Here is a 26,060-nt window from a genome sequence, read left to right as displayed (position 1 = left end):
CGTAGATTATAGTATGCCCTCAAAAGAATTCTAGAACACACCACTGGATCTTCATATGAGCATAAAAGCTACACAGGACTGACAGAGATCCCCACATACAATGGGCAGCCTACAAGTAGTACAAGTAGCCTACAATATTTGTCTTTCAGAGGAGTGAAATAATAATAATTAAAAGTAAATGCACTTTGTTACTGCCCACCACTGTATAGGATACTCCAACTACTGTGTGTTATCTGCTGACCCCATATCATAGATGAATGACCAGAATCAGAATCAGGAGTAGAGGTTGAAATCTGTTTGTGGTTGAAACGTAGCCTATAGGCCTACGTCATACTGTAGATATGAGTGCATGCAGTTGTGGGCGGGGTCGGGGTGGGATCGAGAGTGTGTGCACGTGAAATGCAGTGCAATGCAGTTTCCTCATATGTATATCCCCCTCCCCCATGGTCTCTGCTGGCTGGTGGTTTTCAGTGCTGTTTTTATTGAAGTCTGGCTGAATCCAGTTCACGCTGCTTCCACAGGGCCTCCCCGTCTGCCTCTGTCTATACCAGCACCCCCCCCCCCCTCTCTCTCTCTGAGTCTCCACTCACCTCTCTTCTCTCAGTCATCTTGCTTAAGCACATAAGCCACATAATTCAGTTGACCGGGGTCCCTCAGAGGTCTATACTTGCTCCCCTCCTTTTTTTCCTCAACACCAAAACTCTTTGCAAACAATAGGTACTCTACAAACTCACAGTGCGACTTATGATGCTTTGTTGTTAGTTTGTAGATCTACTATTTTCATTGAAAGCTTTTTTTTGTTACTGTCAGGTTGCAAGTTACTATGAAAACCTGCACCGGCTGTCTGTCAATCATGTCACGTCACGCCACATCTCGTCATGTCACGTTACACTTTTGGCCCTACTCTTATCTCCGGCACCGTTGCCACTATCAATGCCAAACTTTGCACACACACTCCTTGGCTGGTAAACCACAACCTCCGCCCCTGATTTCTCACATGTCCCTCTTCTAGCACCACCATGAGGCTGTGTATACATGCGACCTGGCGGTCACTTATCTCCTGATTAGGGAGTCTTACTGTAAGACTCTTATTTATAATAGTTGGGTTTATTCCATGGAAGAGATCTTACAAGCGTCTGAAAATTATGGTTCCAGATCAATTCTTCCCACATTAACACAGAGATACAAAGTTTTTATACACATACAGTATGGCTTTACACATAGCGTCATCACGTCAAGCTTTGTTTGTGACATCAAAAGTGTAAATAATTCAAATGTTAACCTACTATCTTCATATTGTGGACATTAGGATCCATTAAACCAAAACAGCGTTGCTGAAACTTCAACAAAACTGACTCAAAAGAAAGACTGACTTAATAACCAGTATACCTATTAACCAGTAAGACTCCATAATCGGGAGTTGCATACACAAACCTTAGAAGGCAATCGTAGCTAATCAGGAGGGAATATGGGAAATGGGACAAATCCATGTTGATGACATGACTTTAGCGATACTGTGTACCACTTTGTGTGATTTTAGAAGCACATACAAATGAAATATATATCAGTCTGATAAATACATATTTATAACTCTGTCATTTATATTTAGACCTGCCCAGAATAGGGACACTAGGTGTGTGTGTGTGTGTGTGTGTGTGTGTGTGTGTGTGTGTGTGTGTGTGTGTGTGTGTGTGTGTGTGCGTGCGTGCGTGCGTGCGTGCGTGCGTGCGTGTGTGTGTGTGATATACAACCTGAATGACAAGTACTTCACCCGTCAGTGTAGGCATTTACTGCATGCAAATTGTTTTATTACATGTTCCATTAATATTGACTGCCAGTGCTAACATTCTATTTTGATTTTAAGTGCATCTTCATACAGTATGTGCACACATGTACTGTGTGTGTGTGTGTGTGTGTGTGTGTGTGTGTGTGTGTGTGTGTGTGTGTGTGTGTGTGTGTGTGCGCGCGTGCGCGCACTGTGATCTATAACTCTAGTGAAGGTGTAGAATGTGGCACTGCTCTTCATTGTGGACATTTCCCACGATGAAGCCTTCCCACAATTTCCCTTTGAATGTGTGTGTGTGTGTGTGTGTGTGTGTGTGTGTGTGTGTGTGTGTGTGTGTGTGTGTGTGTGTGTGTGTTTGGCACATGTATAACCATTGCTATATGAACTGCTGATAGACTTTACAAATATGTATTGATAGATTGTAAATATAACTGTACATAATACACAGTATAATGTATTGATACATGAAATATTTGAAAGACAATAATTATAGACTTTACACTAGGGGTGTAACGATACATTTGAACAACGATTCGATACGCATCACGATACATGGTTGACGATATGATACATGGACTATATTGGTTCATTCATGGGGATACGATACGATTCGATTCAATGATTTAAAATTGATATAGTAACTATTTAGCAAAGACATTAAATCTGTGTGAAACGTGTCAATAGAGCAGATCTTTAAGGGAAAATCTATTATTATGGATACAAATAAGTAAACGCTGTGATTCTTTAGCAAATATGGAGATTATATTACAACACATGGACAAACCCACACCTTGACATGAACACAGATATTACACACATATATTGATAGACCAAGAGAAGCTATATGGAATGGAAAAGTAATTAGACCCCTCTTTTTCATTTTCCCTCTTAAAATCGATTGTATAAAACCGATTGTATGGAAACATAAAATCTTTTTTTTTTTACAATCGTTTTTTACATTGTGACTTGGCACAAATACTTAGTTCCATACAACGATTATTTGCATTGCAAAACAATTCGATACCGATTATTTGCATTGTAAAACGATACGCTATACAGAGCCAAACAGTACCATATTTGCTTTTACACATCGATATAGACAAATTAATCAAAAACAAATTTTTGATTAATTTGCTATATCATTACACCCCTACTATACACACATTTTATTGATTTAATGTATCCTAAGTTCTAACCCCCATTTATTTTATGTACATGTTTTCCTGCCTATGTCATACATGGACAACGCAATTCATTTCACATTAACATATTATAATAGCTTTCAATATTGCCTGAAGTTTTAATTATAGATGATTTGCCACAGGGCAATCTCAGGTAGTATAGCGGTGATCATTTGTTGCATGTAAATGTAAATTACATGTGATACTGCAGGTATACATGGAAAGAAATGTATTCTAAATGATGTGGAGATAATTACTCTTTACATATTCTGTTTAATCATACTGTATTGGCCTACAGGCCTTTATAAAGCTCATTCTACATTTGTAGATAGGCCTTTATAACATAAGTACCGTAAAAAGCTATAATGGCTGTGAGGAACTCAAAATGAGGCAACTCCCTAGTCAACACCATCTGTTTTTTCACCAAACCTATGTCACCAATGATTAATTGTGGGCTTGCTGAAAGTGAGACCATGCAGTATGTTCTTCCAAATCCTTATATAGTAAGGTTATTCTCCTTAAAACTGGCCGGCAGTACAAAGGCAGGGCCTTAAGCCAATGAGGGAGCAGCGTTATTGGTGACATCACCACCAACAAGTGCAACCTGAATAACAACAACACCCACAAGATATCTTTTGTAGTTTTTGAAGCGGTGAAAACCGCTTCCAAGGTATAGCTTTGTCTGTCCTGTGTCCCGTGCATGTCCAGTCCAGAATGAAGAATTGAGGATTGGTCAAGGTTCACATGACAATTTGGCTCTCCAGACAAAATCATTCATTCATTCAGAATCTAAAAATCAAACCTCGGTTCGAAGTGAAGCGGTGAACTTTTATTCTATGTGTTCTAGAGCTATGAACTCTGTATATACATTCGGTTCGAAGTGAAGCGGTATGTGTTCTAGAGCTTCAGAATTCAGAATTCTGAATGAATGAATGATTTTATCTGGAGGGCCGAATTGTCATGTGAAGCTTGACCAATCCTCAAAGTATTGGAAATTTTTAATCATCCAATCATCAGACCGGGACGGACACTACACACATATTCTGGACGTACGGGACAGATAAAACCTGTTCTTTCTGGACTGAAATGACCATATATGGACGTGGGGGACACACATGGGACACACATTTACGGACAGATAAAACCTGCTCATTCTGGACTGAAATGACCATATATGGACGTGGGACACACACATGGGACACACATTTACGGACAGATAAAACCTGTTCATTCTGGACTGAAATGACCATATATGGACGTGGGGGACACACATAGGACACACAAAGCCACTCCTTGGAAGCGGCTTCACCGCTTCAAAAATATAGAACTAAAGCAAATAGAAAGTATAGATCTAGAACACAGAATGTATAGATCTAGAACACAGATAAAAATATCTCATCATAACTTGAAAAATGTGCTCCTCTGAGCACAGGTCTCCGCCAGTGCATGTAGCTTATTGAGGGCCAGCAATGTTTCACTGCAAAGGGACTATGCATTCATGATTTGAGGCATTTTGTTCCAAGTGGGTGTCAGGACTACAGCCTGAGGTTTAGGTTCTGGGCCTGTTTTTGAGTGTGATATTAGTTCGAAGTGAATCGGTGAATCTTAGTATAGAATTGTCTGGAGAGCCGGTATGACAGCCGGTATAATAGGTTTTAAAAAAATATATAAAAAGTCCTGCTTGCTGGTCTCTTAGTTGTTTGTCAACTGCATCCCTCTATAATTATTTCAGTTTCTGTTATCTTTGTGGCCAACTAAAGTTTTCAACTTCTGCTAGATTTTCAATGTATTTACTCTTGTCTGCCTTAATGCTCCTTTTTACCATTCTGATAGCATCTGTATATTCTTATTGTGCCTTTGCTTTTGCTCTTATGCGGCTATTTGTCATTGCTGCAATAGGTGAGACCTATTGCATGTACAAGACAGATAAAACCTGAAGGCCAAATTATCATGTGAAGCTTGACCAATCCTCAAAGTATCCATTTATCTGACCGGGAGGGACACCGCACACATATTCTGGACGTACAGGACAGATAAAGCCTATTCATTCTGAACTGAAATGACCATATATGGACATGGGACACAACATTTTGCTTTTTGAAAAAGCCTATTCATTCTGGATTTTGCACATACGGGACAGGAAAAACCTGTTCATTCTGGCCTGGAGTGACCATATATGGACATGAGGTGACATACATTGTGTTTTTGAAAAACCCTGTTCATTCTGGACTGAGATCACCATATATGGTAATTAAACGGACATTCTGTTTTTGAAAAAGCCTGTTCATTCTGGACTAAAATGACCATATATGGGCGTGATACACACAAAGCCACTCATTGGAAGCGGTTTTCACCGCTTCAAAAATAACTGTGCTAGGCAGTTTTGAAGGAAGCCAATGAACTAGACTGCACTCTAATAATAATAATACTAGAGAAATTGCAATTTGGGAAATTGCGAGTGTGGTTGCCTAAAAAGTTACTTTACTCTTACATCACTATAAAGTTACTCACTATATATGGTGTTTCCCATTCAAAGTCAATGGGAAAGGTCAGATACCTAAAAGTTACCTTACTATATATGGTGTTTCCCATTCAAAGTCAATGGGAAAAGTCAAAGTCAGATACCTAAAAGTTACTCACTATATATGGAGTTTCCCATTCAAGTCAATGAGACTAAGAGTTGTAAAAACTGCAAAATTCCCCAGAGTAATAATGTGGTTGCCCTGGCAACCACACTAATAATAGTTACCTACTCCTCCCGCGAGGGAAATTCAGATATCGCAGCCCAACCCAGCTGCTTTTTTTATCAGCTTTAACCCAGCTGAATTCAACCCAGTGATGCCCACAAGGGGGAAGGGGAGCAGTTATAGCTGGAGCGGGGAATCGTACCTGCGACCTCTATGGCCTCCGGAGTCCTAGGTATGGACACTAACCACTCAGCCATCACTGCTCATCACTGCTCACTCTGTCGAGGTGCCAACTTGCTTGTGCACTCGTGGCCATGTATGGTCAACTTGTGCACCAGCAGAGCGCAACTTGTTATTTATATAACAAGGCGCACTTCTTGTTGGTGACATCACCAAGAATGCTGGTCCCTCATTGGCTATTGATGGTGATGTCACCAAGAATGCTAGCCCCTGATTGGCTACGGGCATAAACACATACAGATAGGCTATGCGACAGATATGCCACCGAATGCAGTGCTTGCGCGCACTGCTGGCGCAAGTAATAATGTGTTGCCCTTCAGGCAACCACACTAATGAGATATCTCAAGTGTGCATGTGAGAGTGCATGAGTTGAGTTCTTGCCAGCCTGTTGGCTGACACCTTCAAGACCAATGACCAGGTCCTGGTCTAACACCAATAGGGCTACATTCTCACTCCCAAATCATCAAAAACAGCAACTAGGGGTCAATTTCATTCAGACATACATGACATAGCTGTCGTTTATACAGTGGGCTTTGTTGTCTTTCAGTAATATCTCTGATTGTTCATTTAAGGTCCCATCCCCTGCAATGGAGCAGGGGAATTCATGACGTCACATAAAAGCTCTAGTGACATATATGGTCATACCTGTACATCATGTGTAGATATATACTATGACAGGTCACGCAATTAGTCATTGTGGCATACTCACAACCCAGAGATCTGACAAGATACGTCTTTGGAGCCTTGCTTTGTATCACATGCAGGTGACAGGAACAGCACCCAAATAAGATCATTCGCCAACCTATTTTGTTGTGATTACAACAAAACCATAATTGGTCAAGGCAGGACTGTAACCCACAGTCATCGCTCAAGGCTGGACTATAGACCTTTAATAGAGGGGGGAAGTCCTTTCAAATTCATCCAGGTGCTTTTGTTCCTCACCCTCTTGTTCCTCTTTCTCTTGTTCGGACACTCATTCCTATGCTCTGTGGCTGAGGCAGCGGTGATTTCTGACCTGGCTAAGATCCCTGTGGCGAGCATGACTGCTGCCATGCATGGTACCCCACCTGAGTGCAAAGACAGCCAGAGCCAACCTGATGCCCAGACACAGCCTCTACTGCCACAGAACCAGAACTCATTTCCTAACTCGTCTAACGAGGACACTCCAGTGAGCCAAGATTGGTGGAATGGGGGACCTCAGCTGGACGAGGCTCCTTATCCACACTTTCCCCACGATGCCCTGGCTAAGCTTGATGACAAGATCAACAGTCCCAGCTGGAGGATTCTACTTAAAAAAAAGGGAGAGCTGGAAGTCCTGCTGGAAGCTGCTATAGATCTTAGCAAAAAACAACTGGACAGCAAGAGTGAGGCATGTCAGAGATTTTTCCGGGATGGTCTGACCATCTCCTTCACTAAGCTTCTGCTGACAGACGAGGATTTCGGAGCCAAAGGCTGCAACATTCATCGGCTGCTGGAGCTGTGTGTGGAGCTGTGTGTGGCCAAGCTCTCTCAGGACTGTTTACCTCTACTGGACCTTTTAGCCATGGCCACCAACCCCCTCAGTGTTTTCAACCTTAATACCATGTTTACTTCGCCTAAAACCACTGGGGGCCAGTCGGCTAACGATAAGCTCTTCGCCTCCTCCTTATACAACTATGACTGTTTGGTTGACTTAATAAACAAATTTGGTAGGTTAAACGGGTTTCAAATACTGCATGATCGCTTCATGAGTGGACAAGCACCGAGCGTCCAGATCATTGCTGCACTTATCAAGCCTTTTGGCCAGTGTTACAAGCTCCTCACATTACACACACTAAATAAGTACTTCCTTCCAGTCATTGAAATTGTCCCCCAAATTCTGGAAAACCTCACAGATGAGCAGCTGAAGAACGAGGACAAGAATGAAGGCAAAAACAACACACTGTCCATGATATTTGAGTCTCTGGAGAATCTGGCTTCACGAGACCAGGGCCAGGCGGAGGTGAAGGTGAAGAATTGCAGGTTAAAAACTATTCTTAGGTTATTGCAAATGTCCTCTTTTAACAGCAAAATGAATGCACTAAATGAAGTAAACAAGGTGATCACTAGTATATCCCACCCCTATCACCACCACTCAATAAAAAGCATGGTGGATTGGATCCAACAGAAGAACGTCTTGTTTATCGTGCTGAGGGACAGCCTGCACCAGCCGCAGTATGTTGAGAAACTGGAGAAAATCCTTCGCTTTGTCATCAAAGCGAATGCTCTTACCATGCAAGACCTTGACAACATCTGGGCGGCACAGGCTGGAAAACATGAGGCAATTGTGAAGAATATCCATCACCTCTTGGCAAAGCTGGCTTGGGATTTTTCTTCTGAGCAACTTGACCATCTCTTTGACTGCTTCAAGGCTAGCTGGACTAATGCCAGTAAAAAACAGCGTGAAGGATTACTGGAGCTGATACGGCTTCTAGCTGAGGACGATAAGGTTGGCATGATGGCCAACAAGGTTCTCAAACTGCTGTGGAACCTCGCACAAAACGACCACGTGTCTGTAGATATCATGGACCAGGCTCTTAGTGCCCAAATTAAGATTCTGGAAAACAGCTTCACACAGGACAGAGACATTCAAAAGATCCATTGGATAGATTGCTTCATACAAGAGTTGCGTACCAATGCCAGGTGGGCGATCCCTGCTCTCAAGCAGATCAGAGAGCTCTGTAACCTGTTTGCAGAACCTCCATGGAGCCAATTGAAAAGGAGTAATGTCTTCTACCGTCATGACCTGATTAACCAAATACAGCATAAACACACTCTGGTAAGCCTGGTGGCTGAGAACCTCTCTGCCTACATGGATACCATGAGGCAGTTCTACAAAGTGTTACAGGTGGAGGTTGACCCTCAGACCGTGCAGGCTGGTAGCCGCTACAGCCATGTGCAGGAAATACAGGAACGCCTAAACTTCCTGAGGTTCCTACTTAAGGATGGTCAACTGTGTCTATGTGCCCAACAGGCCAAACTGATTTGGAAGTGTCTGGCTGAGAACCCAGTGCATCTCTGTGACCGTGAGGCCTGCTTTAGATGGTTCTCCGGACTGATGGTTGACGAGCTGGACCTTGATCCAGTCATCAACAAGGACTTCTTTGAGAACAACATTCTGCAGCTAGACCCATCTCTGCTGACAGAGAACGGAATGAAGTGCTTCACAATGTTCTTCAAAGCTGTCAATGGAAGGGAGGGCAAGCTGGTGTCCAAATGCATGATGGATGACCTGGAATTAATAGGTCTCGACTACCTCTGGAGGGTGTTAATACAAGGATGTGATGACATAGCCAGCCAAGCCATAGACTTGCTAAAAGATATCTACACCAACCTTGGACCAAAACTACAAGTCAATCAGGTGAAGATCCATGAGGATTTCATCCAGTCATGTTTTAATCGTCTGAACGCATCCTACGACTGTATCATCCTCAATGGAGACAAGGACAGAAAGAACTGCACATGCCATCAGGCCATCCGCATGGTCCGAATTCTCACCGTGCTCAAGGAGTACATTGAGAAGTGTGACAGCAACTACCACGAGGAGAGGTCTATACTGCCCATGTCCAGGGCTTTCTGGGGGAAACACATCAAGCTGACAGTGGAAATCCTCCACGGAAATGTGGAGTTCTTTTCTCACACAAACGACACCATCGGCTCTGTGCGCCGCTACATCCTCTCCCATTTCAAAGACAACTGTAAGATAGAGTTCTACATTGACGGGGAGGTGGTCAAACCACTCGATGACAGGAAGCTGATTGGACAACTCAATTTGAAGGATCAAATGTTGATCACAGCCAAGCTGACTCTCGTGAGCATTGACAACATGCCCTCCAGTTCAGAAAGCTCCTCCGATTTCTACACTCAGTCTCCTGGAAACCACGGCAACCACTACAGTGATGGACCCTACCCTGAGGCTGAGAGCTGCCTTCCCAGTGTGATCATGTCCCGGAAATGGCACTACTTTGATTTCTTGTGGCGGTTGGCTGACTTGGGCTGTAAACTCAACATGCCTCTGCTCAGGGACGGCGCTCGGGTACTCATGAAGCTTATGCCCCTAAATAATAATACAGTGGAGGACCTGCGTACAGTGTGTATGGACCATGCCAACGTGGGAAAGAACTACTCCACACTAGACTCCTACTTCTTTGGTCCCTCACCCTCACAGGTGCTCTACCGCATTGAGGTTCTGTATGCCTTGCTGATGCCAGCCACTATCGGAGAGGAGGCCAGTGACTTCCAGTATAATTTCCTGAGGAGCGGTGGGTTACCCCTCGTGCTGAGCATGCTCACCATGAAAAACATCATGCCATCTGCAGACATGGAGACGAGGCGTGAGGCCTACCTCAATGTGCTGAAGATCACCAAGCTGCTTCTCACCATCAGCTCCGGTTATTATATTGCTGTGCATGAGGCCTGCAGTCGTGAGGGCAACATCCCCGTTGTCCTCGCCAGCCCTGCCTCCCGATACATACTGCAGAATGTATCCAGCCGCCTTGCCCAGCAGATCTCTGACGAGAACTTCCATGCACCAAAGTACGTCCCAGACATCAGTGCTATGTGGGCTCTACAGAAGATAGTGTGGGCATCAGGTTGTGGTGCAGTACAACTTGTTTTCAGCTCCAATGAAGAAATCATCCAGATCTATAAGATGAATGTGGCTAAGGATCCAGATGGGGAGGATGAGCAGTTGTGCTGTGAGGCTCTGGAAGTGATGACTTTGTGTTTCAACCTCATGCCCATGGCTCTGGACACGCTCATCAAAGAAGAGGCCTGGCACACCTTCTTCATAGATCTGCTGCTGCGCTGCCACAGCAAATCTGTGCGTCAGATGGCCCAAAAACAGTTCTTCCTCATGGCCACCAGTTGTTGTATGGACAATCAACCTCTTCTGTCCTTCATCATGCTCCTTTTCACCATGACCAAGGAGCATGCCAAGAGTCCAGGGGAGCTCTTCACCTTGCTCCGAGGCTTCCTGAAATTCGCCTTAAACAACAAAATCAACCTGCCTAATATAGAGGGGCTGCTCAACGACGAGATCAACTGGCTCAAGGGAATTCGGGATGAAGTGAAGAGGACGGGGGAGACGAGTGTTGAGGACACCATTCTGGAAGGCCACATCGGTGTCACCACTGAGCTGCTGGCCTTCCAGACCCCAGAGAAGAAGTATTACATCGGCTGTGAGAAGGGAGGAATTAACCTCATCAAGGTGCTGATAGATGACTTCATTTTCACGGCGTCTAGCATGAAGACTAGTGGGAAGTTCTCTACTGAGCAGGAGGTGATACCAGTGTGCAGCAGTCCCGCCTCCATCAATGCCGGCTTCGACTTGCTGGTGGCCCTGGCCGTAGGCTGCATCCCCAACCTCAAGCAGATCGTTGACACCCTCACAGACATGTACTACAAAAGCTGTGAGACGCTAACTGATTGGGAGTACTTGCCTGCAGTGGGGTCACGGCCAAGAAATGGCTTTGTAGGGCTGAAGAACGCAGGAGCTACATGCTACATGAACTCAGTCATCCAGCAGCTGTACATGATCCCTCCCATTCGCAATGGCATCCTGTCCATCGAGGACATGCCCTCTGGTAAGTCAGAGGACAGAATGGAGTACAACATTGGTGTGCTGCACCACTTACAGATCATCTTTGGCCACCTGGCTGCCTCTAGGAGGCAGTACTACATCCCAGAAGGATTCTGGAAACATTTCAAGTTGTGGGGTGAGCCAGTGAACCTGAGGGAGCAGCACGATGCCCTGGAGTTCTTCAACTCTCTGGTGGACAGTCTGGACGAAGCTCTGAAAGCCCTTGGCCACCCCACTATGCTCAGGAAGGTGCTGGGCGGCTCCTTTGCTGACCAGAAGATCTGTCAAGGTTGCCCCCACAGATATGAGTGTGAAGAGTCGTTCACAACTCTGAATGTAGACGTCAGAAACCACCGGAACCTGCTGGACTCTATGGAGCAGTATGTTAAAGGAGACTTGCTGGAGGGAGCCAACGCTTACCACTGTGAGAAGTGCAACAAGAAGGTGGACACAGTGAAGCGTCTGCTGATCAAGAAGCTTCCACCCTTGCTAGCTATCCAGCTCAAGCGATTCGACTACGACTGGGAGCGTGAGTGCGCCATCAAGTTCAATGACTACTTTGAGTTCCCGCGTGAGCTCAACATGGCACCATACACAGTGGCCGGTGTGGCCAAGGTGGAGGGTGACAACATACATCCAGAGAATCAAAGGACTCAGCAGAATGAGACATCAGAGCCCATGCCACCCGGTAGTACCAAATACAGACTGGTGGGTGTGTTGGTGCACTCGGGCCAAGCTAGCGGTGGCCATTACTACTCCTACGTCATTAAACGCAACGGTGGTGACGCTGAACGCAACTGCTGGTACAAGTTTGATGATCGTGTTGTGACAGAGTGCAATATGGATGATGAGGAGATGAAGAAACGGTGCTTTGGTGGCCAGTACATGGATGAGGTGTTCGACCTCATGAAGCCCTGGTGGAGTGCTTACATCCTATTCTATGAGCGCATGGACTCGCTGGACATCGAAATGACCAAGCACATTAAGGAGCTGACCATCTCCACCAAGCTGCAACGGGTCCAGATGCCCAGCTTAATCGAGTGCAGCGTGCGCCAGCAGAATATACAGTTCATGCATAACAGAATGCAATACAGCCTGGAATACTTCCAGTTCATTAAGAAACTCCTGGTCTGTAACAATGTCTATTTAAATCCCGGACAAGGACAAGATTGTCTTCTGGCAGAGGAAATAGCCATGATAAGTGTTCAGCTGGCTGCTAGGTTCCTTTTCAGCACAGGCTTTCACACCAATAAAGTAGTGCAGGGTCCTGCCAGTGACTGGTATGTCCTCTGCAACCTGCTGGGACACAGTAAGAATGTACGCTACTGGTTTGCATGCAATGCTCTGTTTTCCCATAGCGACCGCTTCTCAGAGTACCTGCTGGTGTGCCCTAATGCTGAGGTCCGGAAAGTATTCGCTGACCTCATCGTCTTCATCGCGTCCTCCTCCCTGAAAGATGGCCCCTGTACCTTCCCCACTGCCTCCCCCGTACAGTCAGGTCAGGACTACGATAACCTGAGTCTGAGTGACCACCTGTTGAAAGATGTGCTCAACCTGCTCAGGAGAGATGTGTCGGAGCACAGCCATCACCTGCAGCAGTACTTCGGTGTCTTTGTTGATTATGCCAATAAGGGCCTGGAAGAAAAGAAACAGCTTTTAAGGCTGAATGTTCCCACCATGTTCATGGGTTTGGCTTTGGGCAAGGGCAATTATCCTTCCATTAAGAACCAGCATGGCAATCTGGACAAGCTCTACACTGTGGTCTCCCAGCTGGTACGCTGCTGTGATGTCTCACACATGCAGTCTTCCAACAGTGGGAACTGCCCTCTCTCTAATCCATACACCGATGTTGATGTGTCGATGTTGATGCCTATTCAGCAGTGTGTGAAAAAGGACCTGTTTGCAAGTACCAGCTATGTAAAAAAGATAATTGAGGACTGCAATAACGACGAGGAGACATTCAAGCTGCTGCGCTTCTGCTGCTGGGAGAACAAACAGTTCTCCTGCAACCTTCTCAGCGAGCTGCTTTCGCAGGTGGCACGCACCACTGAGCTGAGACTGTATCAAACTTATCAGCTGCTTCTACGGATCCTGTTCATAAATGACTCCTGGCAAACATCCAGAGTTGAGTATGTGATCAGTGATAACACAAATGGACTTTTCATAATCATCCAGCAGTCCAAGTTGTCCTATAAAACAGATGCCTACTGGTGCATCTGGTGGATGGTGGAGATCTTCCACAGCCTTCCTGTGGCCTACCAGATCCTACAGAGTGACAGCGATGTGAAATGCAAATGGATTTCGGTGGTGAAGTGGTTTGGGGATGATCTGGAGAGGCAAAGCACCAGCTGGTCCAACTTGTCCCCTCCCCCTCCAGAGAACCTGGGCAAGATATTGGACATGGCCCGCAAGCTCTGTCCTGAGGAAGAGATGATTACCAAGGAGGCTTCACAATCAGGACAGGATCACGGTCTCTACCTACCCTCACCTGCTGTCCAGATCATGAACAGCCCCTAGCGACATGGGGTTACCTCTGCTCAAGGGCCAGGTCATTAACCTTCAGACCCAGACACCAGGCCCTGACCTCACACAAAGCCATCTCCATCTCCTATTCTCTGGCCTATATACGCGCACAGGAGAACAACTGTGAAAAGAACAAATGAGAACAAACGTGGTCTAATAAGTAATAACTGACTTCATGTGGATAGTATGTGCCAGATGTCAGTCATCTATGACTTATGTATAACGTATGACTATCTGGGCAAGGTTTCAGCCCGACAAGACTGCTGCTATATACTTCCATCCATTATAAAATTAAGTAAAAAAAGTAAAAGAAAAATCACATCCAGTGTTAAGCGAGCGGTGCTATTTATGAGTTAATTTCATTAAGCGTCCTGCTAAGCTTGGCTAATGTGACCCTGGGCGCCTGGACAAACACGGGACAAATGGACAAAGCCAGATGTAGGAGAGGTTAGATCCTAACAGGAGCACCGCTCACAGATAGAAACAGACGTGTGGATGTACCTACCGGTAGCCTACACGCGATCTACCCACTGGTACCCTACAAGCCATCTGAGCTTCACTGTTAAAATCCGAACCGGATCTGATGATGCTGTTGCCTTTATATTATGAATATGAACATTTGTTCAAACATGTTCGAAATGTGTCTAGTCCATAACTGAGTGGTCTGCTGTTGGGAGATCTGATGGAAAAAAAAATATATATATATATATATATATATATATATATATATATATATATATATATATATATAATTATTTAAAAAACAGAAAACATAAGATTAAAAAAGAGAAACCGTATGATAAAACAAACACATCACCCATAATTAAAAAAATCTGTGCTCATACACACAAAGTAATATCACTACTTTAAAATGTAATATAGTTATCTTCATACTGTACATGGAGATCCGTGCTCATACACACAAAGCCATCTCCGTAGCTGCGTCTCAGGTCAAATCCTATTTCCGATTTCCTTGCTTGTATGTTAGTCCCTCCCATTAAGGAAATAGAGAAGATGTCCCATTTCTGATGGCAACATCACAGGTGATAGGGCCAGCTCCCTTGCAGGATCGCTCTATTGTTAGTTGGCGGTACTAACATACAAGGAAATAGGAAAGAAGTGTGGGAAATAGGATCTAATTTAAGAACTTGAGACGCAGCTCATGAATGGAGATCTGTGCTCCTACACACCAATCTGTGCTGACACACAAAGCCAGACATAGGAGCCGTTAGCACCGCTCAGAGAATTATTGTGGTTGATTTTAGACATGGAATGGTTTGGTTAACTTTTACAGTATTTGTTAAATACTGCATATTAACTCATAATAATGCTGTATTCTGTGAATAAAAATCGCACCAAACACGACACAGGTGCAGATCTCCTTGTGTTGGCCTGTCCGTGACATCAGCTGTGGTGACGTCAGTCTTGTATGACTTTAGTCTCGTGCTCATACTGACACTCATGCGGACACTCATACTGTATGATTGTCATGAGTATTTAGTATGTGAACGGTCACAGCTTGTCTGTATGTGTTTATCTGTCTGTCACGCCTGACACTGTGGTTCTATGGGTTTGTTGCTCTGATATCATGCTCTGATGTCACAGTCACACTAACAGAATCCCTTTATGCCCTTATATGGAGTTCCCTGATGTCATCAATATTAAGCCCATATCTAAACAGGACTTCATATGGGAATGCCCATATATGGAGGCCACATCGGCCACATACCACACAAACGGCTGGTTCTACAGACAGGGATCTCCATGTATGGGCATTAAAGGGTATGATGTCAGATGTCATAGACATCATAGGATTTTCACATAACGAATAACTGAGTAAGCATGTTTGTGCTCTCACAGCATACCTCCATATACAGTACATGGATCTCCATAGTACCAGGGGTCTCCATATAGGCTATGGGTAACTGGTCCGATATATAGACATCACAACATACATGTAAGGCTAATCTGTCTGTAATGCAATCAATGTTATATCATGAGTTAAAGAGAAGGATCTCAGTGGAATTACATGAGTTTCTAGTTTTTAGTTGACCTTGTACCAGTCAGTGAACTGTAGTCATGGAACTACCTTTCCCTATGCAAACTTCTAATAAATACCGGTATGTTAAATGGGTCGAAGACGACCCCTCGTGGCATGACGGTGTTAGTACACCAACACGCACGCACGCGCGCGCACGCACGCACACACACACACACACACACACACACGGATGCTGGGATCGATGGGGGACGAAGAACCCCGGTATGATGAAGATGATGATGATGATGATGATGATGTGGTAATGTTGTGTGAGGCGGTCATTCGTTACTCGGTTGCTAAGCAGCTAACTTTAACCTGAGTTTCCATGGCGGTAGCACAGCGGCTAACTGCGTTTCTATGCATGGCGTTAGTAGCTTAGCAGATATAACTTTAACCTGCGTTTCTATTGCGTTGGCTAATGGATGCTAACGGTAGCTAGAATGTAAACAAATGGTGCAGATACATACTGATCTGATATCCCTCTATCATCTGTCATAGATTCTGCAGTAATATAATTATGGCTGATCTGTGCGTCGTGGGTTTCTGCAGCAAAAAAGTTGCATTTAAAGACATAAGTGTAGTCTGTCAGCATGCAGTTAAATGTGGTGGAAGGTATTTATTTAAGTGCTGGAGAGAGCACAACACAAAGCTTTTGTGGTGTAAAAATTGTGTGAATTTAGTTTTTGTGCAAAACTCCATTATTATAGTTTGTTTTGAGAAAGAATAAAATAAAATAAGAGGGCATCGAGCAGGGGGCCAATGGGGACTGTTAAGAACATGTCAAGAGCTCTCTGACCTGTATTTTCTGTTTAGGCAGCTGGAGCGATTGGGAGAGCCCTGTACTGAACAAACACAATCTGTCTGTCTGCATCTCTCTCTCTCTCTCTCTCTCTCTCTCTCTCTCTCTCTCTCTCTCTCTCTCTCTCTCTCTCTCTCTCCTCTGTAGTTCCTGAATGAAGGTGCCTTGAGGAACCTCAGCGTCCCATAGTATCAGGGCCTGTGTGTGTGTGTGTGTGTGTGTGTGTGTGTGTGTGTGTGTGTGTGTGTGTGTGTGTGTGTGTGTGTGTGTGTGTGTGAACATGGGCAGGTATTTCTACAGTGAGACAGACATCAGGAGTCCCTGGCAGCATGTCCTGTCTGCCTTCTGGCAACGATACCCTAATCCCTTCAGGTATAAAGTTGCAGTCAGGCACACACACACACACACACACACACACACACACACACACATACTGGCTGGACACTTTCTTGAGTTGTCGCACCGTGTACACAACAGAAAACATCACATCAGAACGCGTTCTGTGTTTTCTAAGATAATTAAATACTAGAAAAAAGCACCCCTCAGGCCTGTGGCTGTTGCAGTGGAGTCATGGACAGAAGTAGATTTTGTTTGAATCGGTATGTATATATAGCAGTAGTAGTATAACATATAGTGAGTGGTTGCTTTTGAGAAGAAGGTGTCATTAGTGAAGTGTTGCTAATATTGTGTTTTTTGACTACCATAGAACTATGTATAAGATAGGGCTTAAGTAGTATGAATCTATGGAAAAAAATAATTGAGATCAAGACTTCTACAACCGACTTCTTACTCATGAAAATACAGTAATAAACAAAGAACGCTGTACAATGTGCTGTGTAATATAGAGCCAAATTGTGTGTGTGTGTGTGTGTGTGTGTGTGTGTGTGTGTCCACAGCACTCACGTTCTCACCGAGGACGTCCTGTATCGTGAGGTCACCCCTAGCAACCGGCTGTTGTCGCGACGACTGCTGACGAAGACCAATCGTCTCCCTCGATGGGCGGAGCGTGTGTTCCCTGCCCAACTGGCCAAGAACGTCTACATTGTGGAAGATTCCATTGTGGACCCACAAACACAAACACTCATCACCAAGACGTTTAATATCAACCATAACACACTGATGGTAACGCACCCACAAACACACACACACACACACACACACACACACACACACACACACACATCAGCCAGACCTTTTAGGCCAGGGGTCTCCAATGTTTTCAGAGCGAGAGATGAAGAAGGGACCCCCACAACGTGTTCATAGATTCCATATAGTTTCATTGTTTCGGCAGCACAATCATCAGTGTATTTTGGATTCATGTCAATTTGTGTTTTCAGATATTTAACCACTTGAGCCGTCATTACCTAATACACTTGACCTTTTACTCTGTACTTCTTTTTCCCCTCTACACCAAACCTCTTTTGCCGAAAATAGCTGATCTGCTATTTTTGGAGATTTGGAGGACCCCCTGTAGTAACTCTGAGGACCCCCTAGGGTCCCGGACACCCTGTTGAAGATACCCTATTTTAGGCGGCTACTATATTGAAAGTGTGTTCGACAGAGTAGACAATCCTATATTAAAATGACATCAAGCTCTGGCTTCACTGTGATGTCACTAACAGAATCCCCTTATGCCCATATATGGAGTTCCCTGATGTCATCAATATTAAGCCATATCTAACAGGACTTCACATGGGAAGGCCCATATATGGAGGCCACATCGGCCACATACCACACTAACAATTACAGAATCCATACATCTCCAAGACTGATGGCCAAGACAGCTCACATCTGTGTGGCTGGTTCTACACAGGGATCTCCATGTATGGGCATAAAAGGGTATGATGTCAGATGTCATAGACATCATAGGACTTTCACATAACGAATATCTCACAGCATATCTCCATATACAGTACATGGATCTCCTTATATGGGTACTAGGGGTCTCTATACAGTATATGGGTTACTGGTTCCGATACATCACTGGCCAGATGGCCAAGACATGGCGCTTGTCGCCCTGAGACGCCTTACTAGTTGGTTCAGGCTACGTCGCAACGCAATTCACCCTTTGTCAAGTCCCGCCCATTGTCCTGCCCCTCTCCACACCCATTGGTTGCTGTGTCTTGGTGGGACATTCAGTGGGACATTCCATCCACTGCCATGTTAATTCAGTTGCTTCATATTGTTATTCTGTGTGCTCAATTCTAATTTCAAACGTTGTTTCAGTTAATTGGAGCTGCTCAGTGGCAGCATAGTGAATCAGCATGTTTTTAAATGTTTTTATTTCTCCAAAAATTATGTTTTAGCTAATTCAACATAAAAAAGGCGGAACCAGGGCGGGACAAGGCAGATAGAGCCTGCTGGTTCGTCAGTCAGGGACCAACCAGGAGGCTAACAAAGGGCCGACGCTCCATATGCAGACAGTATTTCGCTGGACATCGCGTCCTCGCTCCCGGGCAGTGCGGGTGAGCTGTCAGACAGTCACCTTTTCAGAACTTTTCTCATTTTAATTTCCATATAATTACATTAAAAGTAACTGATACTGTTTTCTTGATCTACTGTAGTTTGTAAATATTCGAAGTTATCACTTATTGGTTGTCCTATCATTAATGTTTTCATGAAGCAATAATCCAGTGTTTACCAGCCATATCTCCATGTGTTTATCCGTAGGACTAATGATCAATACATATTCATCTCAGTTAACGTTACTAATTGGCTTAAGCATCCACACATTTGACAGTGGAGCTTTGATACAAGAACGATTCATGTTGATGAAGCATATTGAATATCAATGCTTACAAAGATGTCATTATATTCAGACTATCATAGAGAGGTGTTTGTTCGAGATGCACGCAGAGCGACCATGTTGGACCAAACTCAGAAGAGAAGCCTGGATCTCATCTGGTGTCTATGGACTGGCTAGACCTATACAGGTACACACATGCACACAAACACACATTAGTTATTTCAGATCAGACATGGCTCCACAGTCCACACTAAGTTTTCCACTGGTAGCACTGGTGCAGTATTGTCGCTGTAAGACTGTGTTGCCTGCAAATAATGAAGTAGATCTGTTTGGCTGTTGGTTCTTTTGAACGTGAATCCGTACTACATAGTTGGTGTATATGTATTGTGCTCTCGCACACAAACTGATCAAATTAAATCTAGTGAAGCATGTGAATGCAATTCAACTCAATTTAAAAAACTTGTGTCTTGTATGTGCACCAGTGATTTAGCTAAATTGAATGGCGTTGCATCAGTCACTTTGAAGGTTAGGATGGTTACGTTTTTTTCATCTACTCACACAAGTACATGCGCACTGATGATGTACTGTACATGCAGCAGGGACAGACCAGGCTAATGATAATCATGCAATTGCACAAATACAATGTTAACTGGCACATTGTTGGTGGCAGTCTGGAGACCTGCTTAGGCAGGGAGGTTCAGAGAAGGCAGACAGAAGCAACACACAACTGACAATGGAAGAAATCAAGAACCCAAATAAAAATATTGTGGTCAATTGGTAGATTCACTTGCCTGCCATTTTTTAATTACACACTTATTGACAGTTAATTTGTCTAGTGAATTATTAGATCTCTATCATTTGTCTGTCTTTGAACCTCCTCTCCTCTCTCTCTTGTCTCTTTCTCTCTCTCTCTCTACCAGGAGTTTGGTCTGGCTAGGTTCAGAAGTAATCAGACTAAAGCCATGAAGGGACTCGAGCACGCCCTGTCCAAAATGCACAGTATGACATGCACACGCACGCACGCACGCACACGCACGCACGCACGCACACACGCGCGCACACACACACACACACACACACACACACACACACACACACACACACACACACACACACACACACACACACACACACACACACACACACATACACACATACTAGTAGGTTGAAATCAGAGACAGTAGAATGAGAGAGGTGTCACCTCTGCCAGCTCTTCCAGGAAGTCCCCAGGTGGACCTGGGGGACAACGGAGCACGATGACGAAAGACGGAACACAAGTTATGTCATTGATTAATAAAGTATTACTAGTCTTCTGCCCAGGGGGGGGGGGGCAAATAGGGTGTTGGGCAGATCTTTATGTCCATATTTGGTGTTCCATGTTGTTGTGCCCTTTGGGCAGATCGCCAACCAATCATCAAGGACGATGATACACGAAAGAAGATCTTTATGCCCATACAAGATCTTTATGTCCATATTTGGTGTTCCATGTTGTTGTGCCCGTTGGGCAGATCGCCAACCAATTATCAAGGACGATGACACACGAAAGAAGATCTTTATGCCCATACATGGTGTTCCGTACGTGTCCGGGACAGTCTGTGATGTCAGTACTATGACGTCAGAGTACTGCAGACAGACTGCGGACAGACGTGCGCTAATAATTAGATTTTACCCACTCAATCTAACCAACACAGCTGCAGTGGTTGCAGGTGATCTAATTTATTTGCTCTTCTATTGATCCTATGGTCTTGTAGGACACCTGCTGGCTGAAAAGAGTTCACCCTAACCCTAACCCACTTTGGGTAAGGGAGAACGGTGTACTGCTTACTGTCTGTCAATGCAATCCTTATGAGAGGCATCGTAAAATACTGTAATTTCACTGGTTGAATACAGAGGTTGTAGGGATTTTATTTGTGTTCTAATAATGTGTCCCATTTGTTAGATTTTCCTTTTTAATGTGATAAAACTGCCATCGCAATATACAACCCTCAACATACCATAATTCAAAAGTGCTAGCATTGGAAAATGTAATTTTAAGTGGCCGCATGGTACGTCATGGACGCATCCCTTGAGGTTTTCAATACCCAGATACGCTTTTCTCTTATGTATAATAATTAGGCTAAATAGTTTGGGAAATTATCACATCTTGCTTCTTCCAAAATGGAGTCTTGCAATTTATTTCTTGATTACCGTTATACTAACCTGGGGAATTCACTCTGTATTTGAAAATGTCGGAATCTTCAAAGTCGGCCGGCTCCCCTCTGCTTTGTTAAAGGTGATACACCATGCATTTAAAAAGTATTTATGTCATATTGTTTATGTCCCAAAAACGTTTTTCAAAAGGCTTGAGGCTAAATTACCACTCCTGAATAGAGAGCCTCTCTCATTTTTTTAATGGCTCTCAGAGCATTTTCAGCTGCAGTACCACCTTTGGCCTAGCCTGACACTCAGCCTGAATAGACCGTTTGTCAGCCTTCTGATTGGTCCCTGAGACTCCCTGACTGGCCAACCAGAAAAAAACATTCACTTTTTGGCTATCGGGGGTGGAGTTTGTGCAGTGGAGAATGTTAAATGTGGCTTTCAAAACTGTCCGCAGTGCGCGACACGGCGATCGCCCGGTACGGCCGCGATCTCGGCCGTGATCTCGCTCATCATAATGAATAAGCTTCAACAAACTAGTTCACATGGACCATATCAATGGTCTAAGAGTCACGATTGGGTACATATATTTTAAATGGGCAGAATTACGAAAAGCCAGCCTATTATGTGAGGTTAGGATTATAGTTCTGTCCTCTTCCTACCCAGGATGCAATGCGCGGTCTATTCTCTTTCTGATCCAGAGGATTAAACTAATTAAAACATTTATTTTCGGGGGGAAAACTACTGTTTTGCTATGTAATTACTGTACCTTTTTCTTCCCTTTTTATTAATATCACGTAGATGTGTTTTTTGTGGTACTTTATATAGCTGTAATGAGGCTATGAAGGGAAAAAAAATCCCATCCACTACCACTATAAAAGAATCTGCAAAGAGGATTCTGTCCCACTGGGATTAAACAAATTAAAACATATATTTTCGGGTAAACCCCCTGTTTTGCAATGTAACTACTGTACCTTTGTCTTCCCTTTTTATTAATATCACCTAGATGTTTTTCCTTTGGTACTTTATATAGCTGTAATGAGGCTATGAAGGAAAAAAAAAATCCCATTCACTGCCACTATAAAAACAATCTGCCCAGGGTCAAATGTCCTATCATAGTAACAGGGCAGAATGGGGCGGGATTTGCAAAAGGGCTTATTGACATAATCGCCGAAACAAAAAAATTAAAGGGGTGTGGCTAGCGATTCAGGGTCTGGAACTAGGCTACCTTTGGCCTGAACTGCGCCAGAAAGATTAGCCACATAGAATTTCTACTTGGGAGAGGTATGTTCAACTCCTCTCCTCTCCTCATCTCTCTTCTCCTCCCCTCCACAGCTCAGCCCCCCTCTCATCTCCATGGCGACCAGGGGGAGTCCTCAGAGAAGTCCAAGCCGCAGAATACGCCCACAGCCACTACCCAGAAGCCCCAGCAGTTTATTTGATCAGAAATGAGTTTGGACGGTAAACCATTCAATGCTTTATAAACCAACAGTAATATTTTAAAAACGGTTACTTTACATAAACAAATGATTATCATTTGGGGTGGCATAGCTCAGGGGTAGAGAAACCGTTATTAGAGCACGAAGGGTTCCCAGTTCGAATCCGGGCTCCCCCTGAGTTAATGTCGAAGGGTCCTTGGGCAAGACTCTGAACCCCACATTGCTCCCGGTGAGCAGGTTGGTGCCTTGCATGGTTTCCTCCGCCACCGGTGTATGAATGTGTGCGTGAATGGGTGAATGTAATGCACAATCTCTGTAAAGCGCTTTGGATAAAAGCGCTATATAAATGCACCATTTACCATTTACCATTATCATTTTATGCAGAAAAAGCAGTCTGCTCTCCGTGTAGAAATGTGAATATTGTGAATCTATTTTATTTTGCATTTTATTTTTCCGTAAAAACCTTTTTTATTTTCTGTTTATTTTACTTGACATGAACATACAATTCCATTGGACAAACCAGATGCACAGAAACCTGGAATACAGGTTAGGTAGTTGGCACTGGGTGAGAAAATGGGTTGCAAAACCGTGGGATAAAAAAGAAAAGAAAAAAAAGAATGGAGTAGAAGTATTAAGTATTGAAAAACGGCCTACTCAAGTAAAGTAAAAATAACTCATAATTGTACTTGAGTACAGTACTTAGGTAAAAGTGTTTACAGTAGTTACTTTCCACCACTGTGTACATTTCTTCATAGAGCTGACTTTTCCTTAAAAGCGTGGTGATGTTTATTCATCTCAGTATAACCATTCATATGTATTGTTGATTGCGACCGTAGGTCGCATTTACTACCAAAACCTCCACGGGCTGTCCGTGAGTGAGTCAGTCCGTCAGTCACACGTCACACTTTTGTCCTGCTCATATCTCCACAACCGTTGCCCCCATCCATGCCAAATTTTGCACACACACTCCTTACCTGCCAAACTACAACCTCCAAGGACCCCCGGAGCTCCAGGGACCCCCAGGTCCCTGGGGGACCCCCAGGTGTAAAAAATGACCACATGTGCAAAAATGACCAAATGACCACCCCAACGGGGCTGCTCACGGGGAATTCCTGGGGACCACCCACTCCTGCTGCTCCAGAACGGATGCAAAAGTGGTGGTGCCCCCAGTGGAGGACCCCCTCCACTGCAGCTCACATAAAATGCCGTAACTCGGGCTAGGAGCGTCCGGGAGAGCCGGGCCCGGTACCTATTCGTCCGCCAAGGCAACGCGGAGACCCCACCCCTCATTTCTCACATGCCCCTCTTCTAGCGCCACCTTCAGGCCGATTTTTAAAACACATTTTTGGACACTGCTCCTACAGATTTTGCCCTAAAATCACGAAACTCACTACACACTATGTCTACACTCATGTCATCAACATGGATCAGGAAGATTTTGGAAAAACACATTTTTGCCCTATTTGTGGAGATAAGTGACCTACGGTCGCTTATCTCCCGATTAGGGAGTCTTACTGGTATTTGTTGTTATTACTGTCTCTTGTTAATAACCTGCTACTTAGATATTTTTGATACTTTACGATGTGTTTATATTTTCTTTCTGTAAAATGTATTCTTTTAATATCATTTATTGTAACATTTTCTGTTATTTAATGTTCGGATAATTTCTATTCCTGTATTTATTACTGTTATTATTATTACGTCTTAGCATTTTTCTGCAGCATTTTCATTATGATGAATAAGTAGTAGTAGATTGGTCATTGCACTAACTGGTTGACCACCAGATGGCACCCCTATCCCTGTTTTACTGTAGGCCTATATTTTAAATGTTATTCTGCAAAAAAGAAATGTCTGTTTATTTTTTTATGTGGAAATAATGCTCTATTGTGACTGTTAATCAGATATTTATTCATATGATATGAAATAACAAAACTTGTTCTTTGTTTTAATATAATTTCTTTTTTATTATATTGTCTAAACATTGTAAATCCAGATGCTGGGAATCCTAACAATTCTGGACTGGATTCAGTTCACTACTGCAACAGGAGTTCCCAAACGTTTCAATGCCAAGGAGCCCCAAATACCAATAGCCTCTGGCTGCTGTTGCCAAATTGCAGCGCAACACGTAAGCTTGTAGATTGGCCTTTGCTGTTGCTTCAATTGATCAGCAAGGTTGTTGATATATTCAACGAGTTTGTCTCAGCATAAATAACTACTAATTTTCCTACTGTCAGAAATGTGTTTTTGTTTCTTATTAGTGTGGTTGCTATAGGCAACACACTGTTGTTCTAGAACTCTCTCTCTCTCTCTCTCTCTCTCTCTCTCTCTCTCTCTCTCTCTCTCTCTCTCTTTTGTTCTTTTTTTTTTGCCAGAAAAGTGAACTTTTGCAGAAAAGTTAAGCTTTTGACACAATATATAATATAAATGGTAAGATAGAATTCAGTTCCCAGTGGATTCTTTGCGACTCGCATCAGTGCAACCACACTTGCAATTTCTCAGAATTGCACCTACAGTATCTAGTTATTATTGTGGGCTCGCCTGCAAGGCGAGCACACGTATGTTATCTTCATTATTTATTTATAGCTATATGTGTATCTCCTCAAAACTTTGGCGCGCTTCATCTCTTAAACGCTTACACCTTTCAACACCATTCAAATTTTTATGTGTTCAGCTTACTGAGGACACGTGTGCTTGTACTTTTGGTTTTGAAATGTTTTGTAGTATAAATATAAAAAAATAAAAATGTTTAACTTTAAGCACCCAATGCATTTCCAATGGGTTTAGTAGAGTGGAGAGAAGGATAATAGACCCATGTTTATGTTAAGGCGCTGTGGCTGCAGTGTTCACACTTCAGATATGCTATCTATATCATTGCGTTCACAC

The 26,060-nt window shown here is 43.8% G+C and overlaps 2 protein-coding genes across 2 annotated transcripts; both read left to right on the top strand.

Annotated features, from left to right (window-relative positions):
- Nucleotides 1-6,933: 6,933 nt before the first annotated feature.
- Nucleotides 6,934-14,010, top strand: LOC308297918 (ubiquitin carboxyl-terminal hydrolase 9X-like; the record flags this gene model as incomplete). Its single annotated transcript, XM_080741482.1, has 1 exon — nt 6,934-14,010. One exon carries the CDS (start codon nt 6,934-6,936, stop codon nt 14,008-14,010), a length of 7,077 nt encoding a protein of 2,358 aa, XP_080597608.1.
- Nucleotides 14,011-16,268: 2,258 nt separating this feature from the next.
- Nucleotides 16,269-24,173, top strand: prelid1b (PRELI domain containing 1b). The gene is made up of 6 exons (XM_080741305.1): nt 16,269-16,316; nt 17,004-17,228; nt 17,753-17,978; nt 19,676-19,789; nt 20,523-20,601; nt 23,074-24,173. The coding sequence occupies exons 2-6, from the start codon at nt 17,137-17,139 to the stop codon at nt 23,178-23,180; spliced, it is 618 nt and encodes a 205-aa protein (XP_080597431.1). The 5' UTR covers nt 16,269-16,316; nt 17,004-17,136; the 3' UTR covers nt 23,181-24,173.
- The last annotated feature ends 1,887 nt before the right edge of the window (nt 24,174-26,060 follow it).

This window comes from Nannobrachium achirus (genome assembly GCF_963921795.1).
Source record: "Nannobrachium achirus genome assembly, chromosome: 14".
Lineage (NCBI taxonomy): Eukaryota > Metazoa > Chordata > Actinopteri > Myctophiformes > Myctophidae > Nannobrachium > Nannobrachium achirus.
This window is presented reverse-complemented; position numbering and strand designations above follow the sequence as displayed.

Excerpts from the sequence above, each read along its gene's own strand:
- prelid1b (XM_080741305.1), top strand. The coding sequence starts at position 17,137 with ATGGGCAGGTATTTCTACAGTGAGACAGACATCAGGAGTCCCTGGCAG. Across the intron at positions 17,229-17,752 it reads CGATACCCTAATCCCTTCAG|CACTCACGTTCTCACCGAGG; the intron begins GTATAAAGTTGC and ends GTGTGTCCACAG. Across the intron at positions 17,979-19,675 it reads TCAACCATAACACACTGATG|ACTATCATAGAGAGGTGTTT; the intron begins GTAACGCACCCA and ends CATTATATTCAG.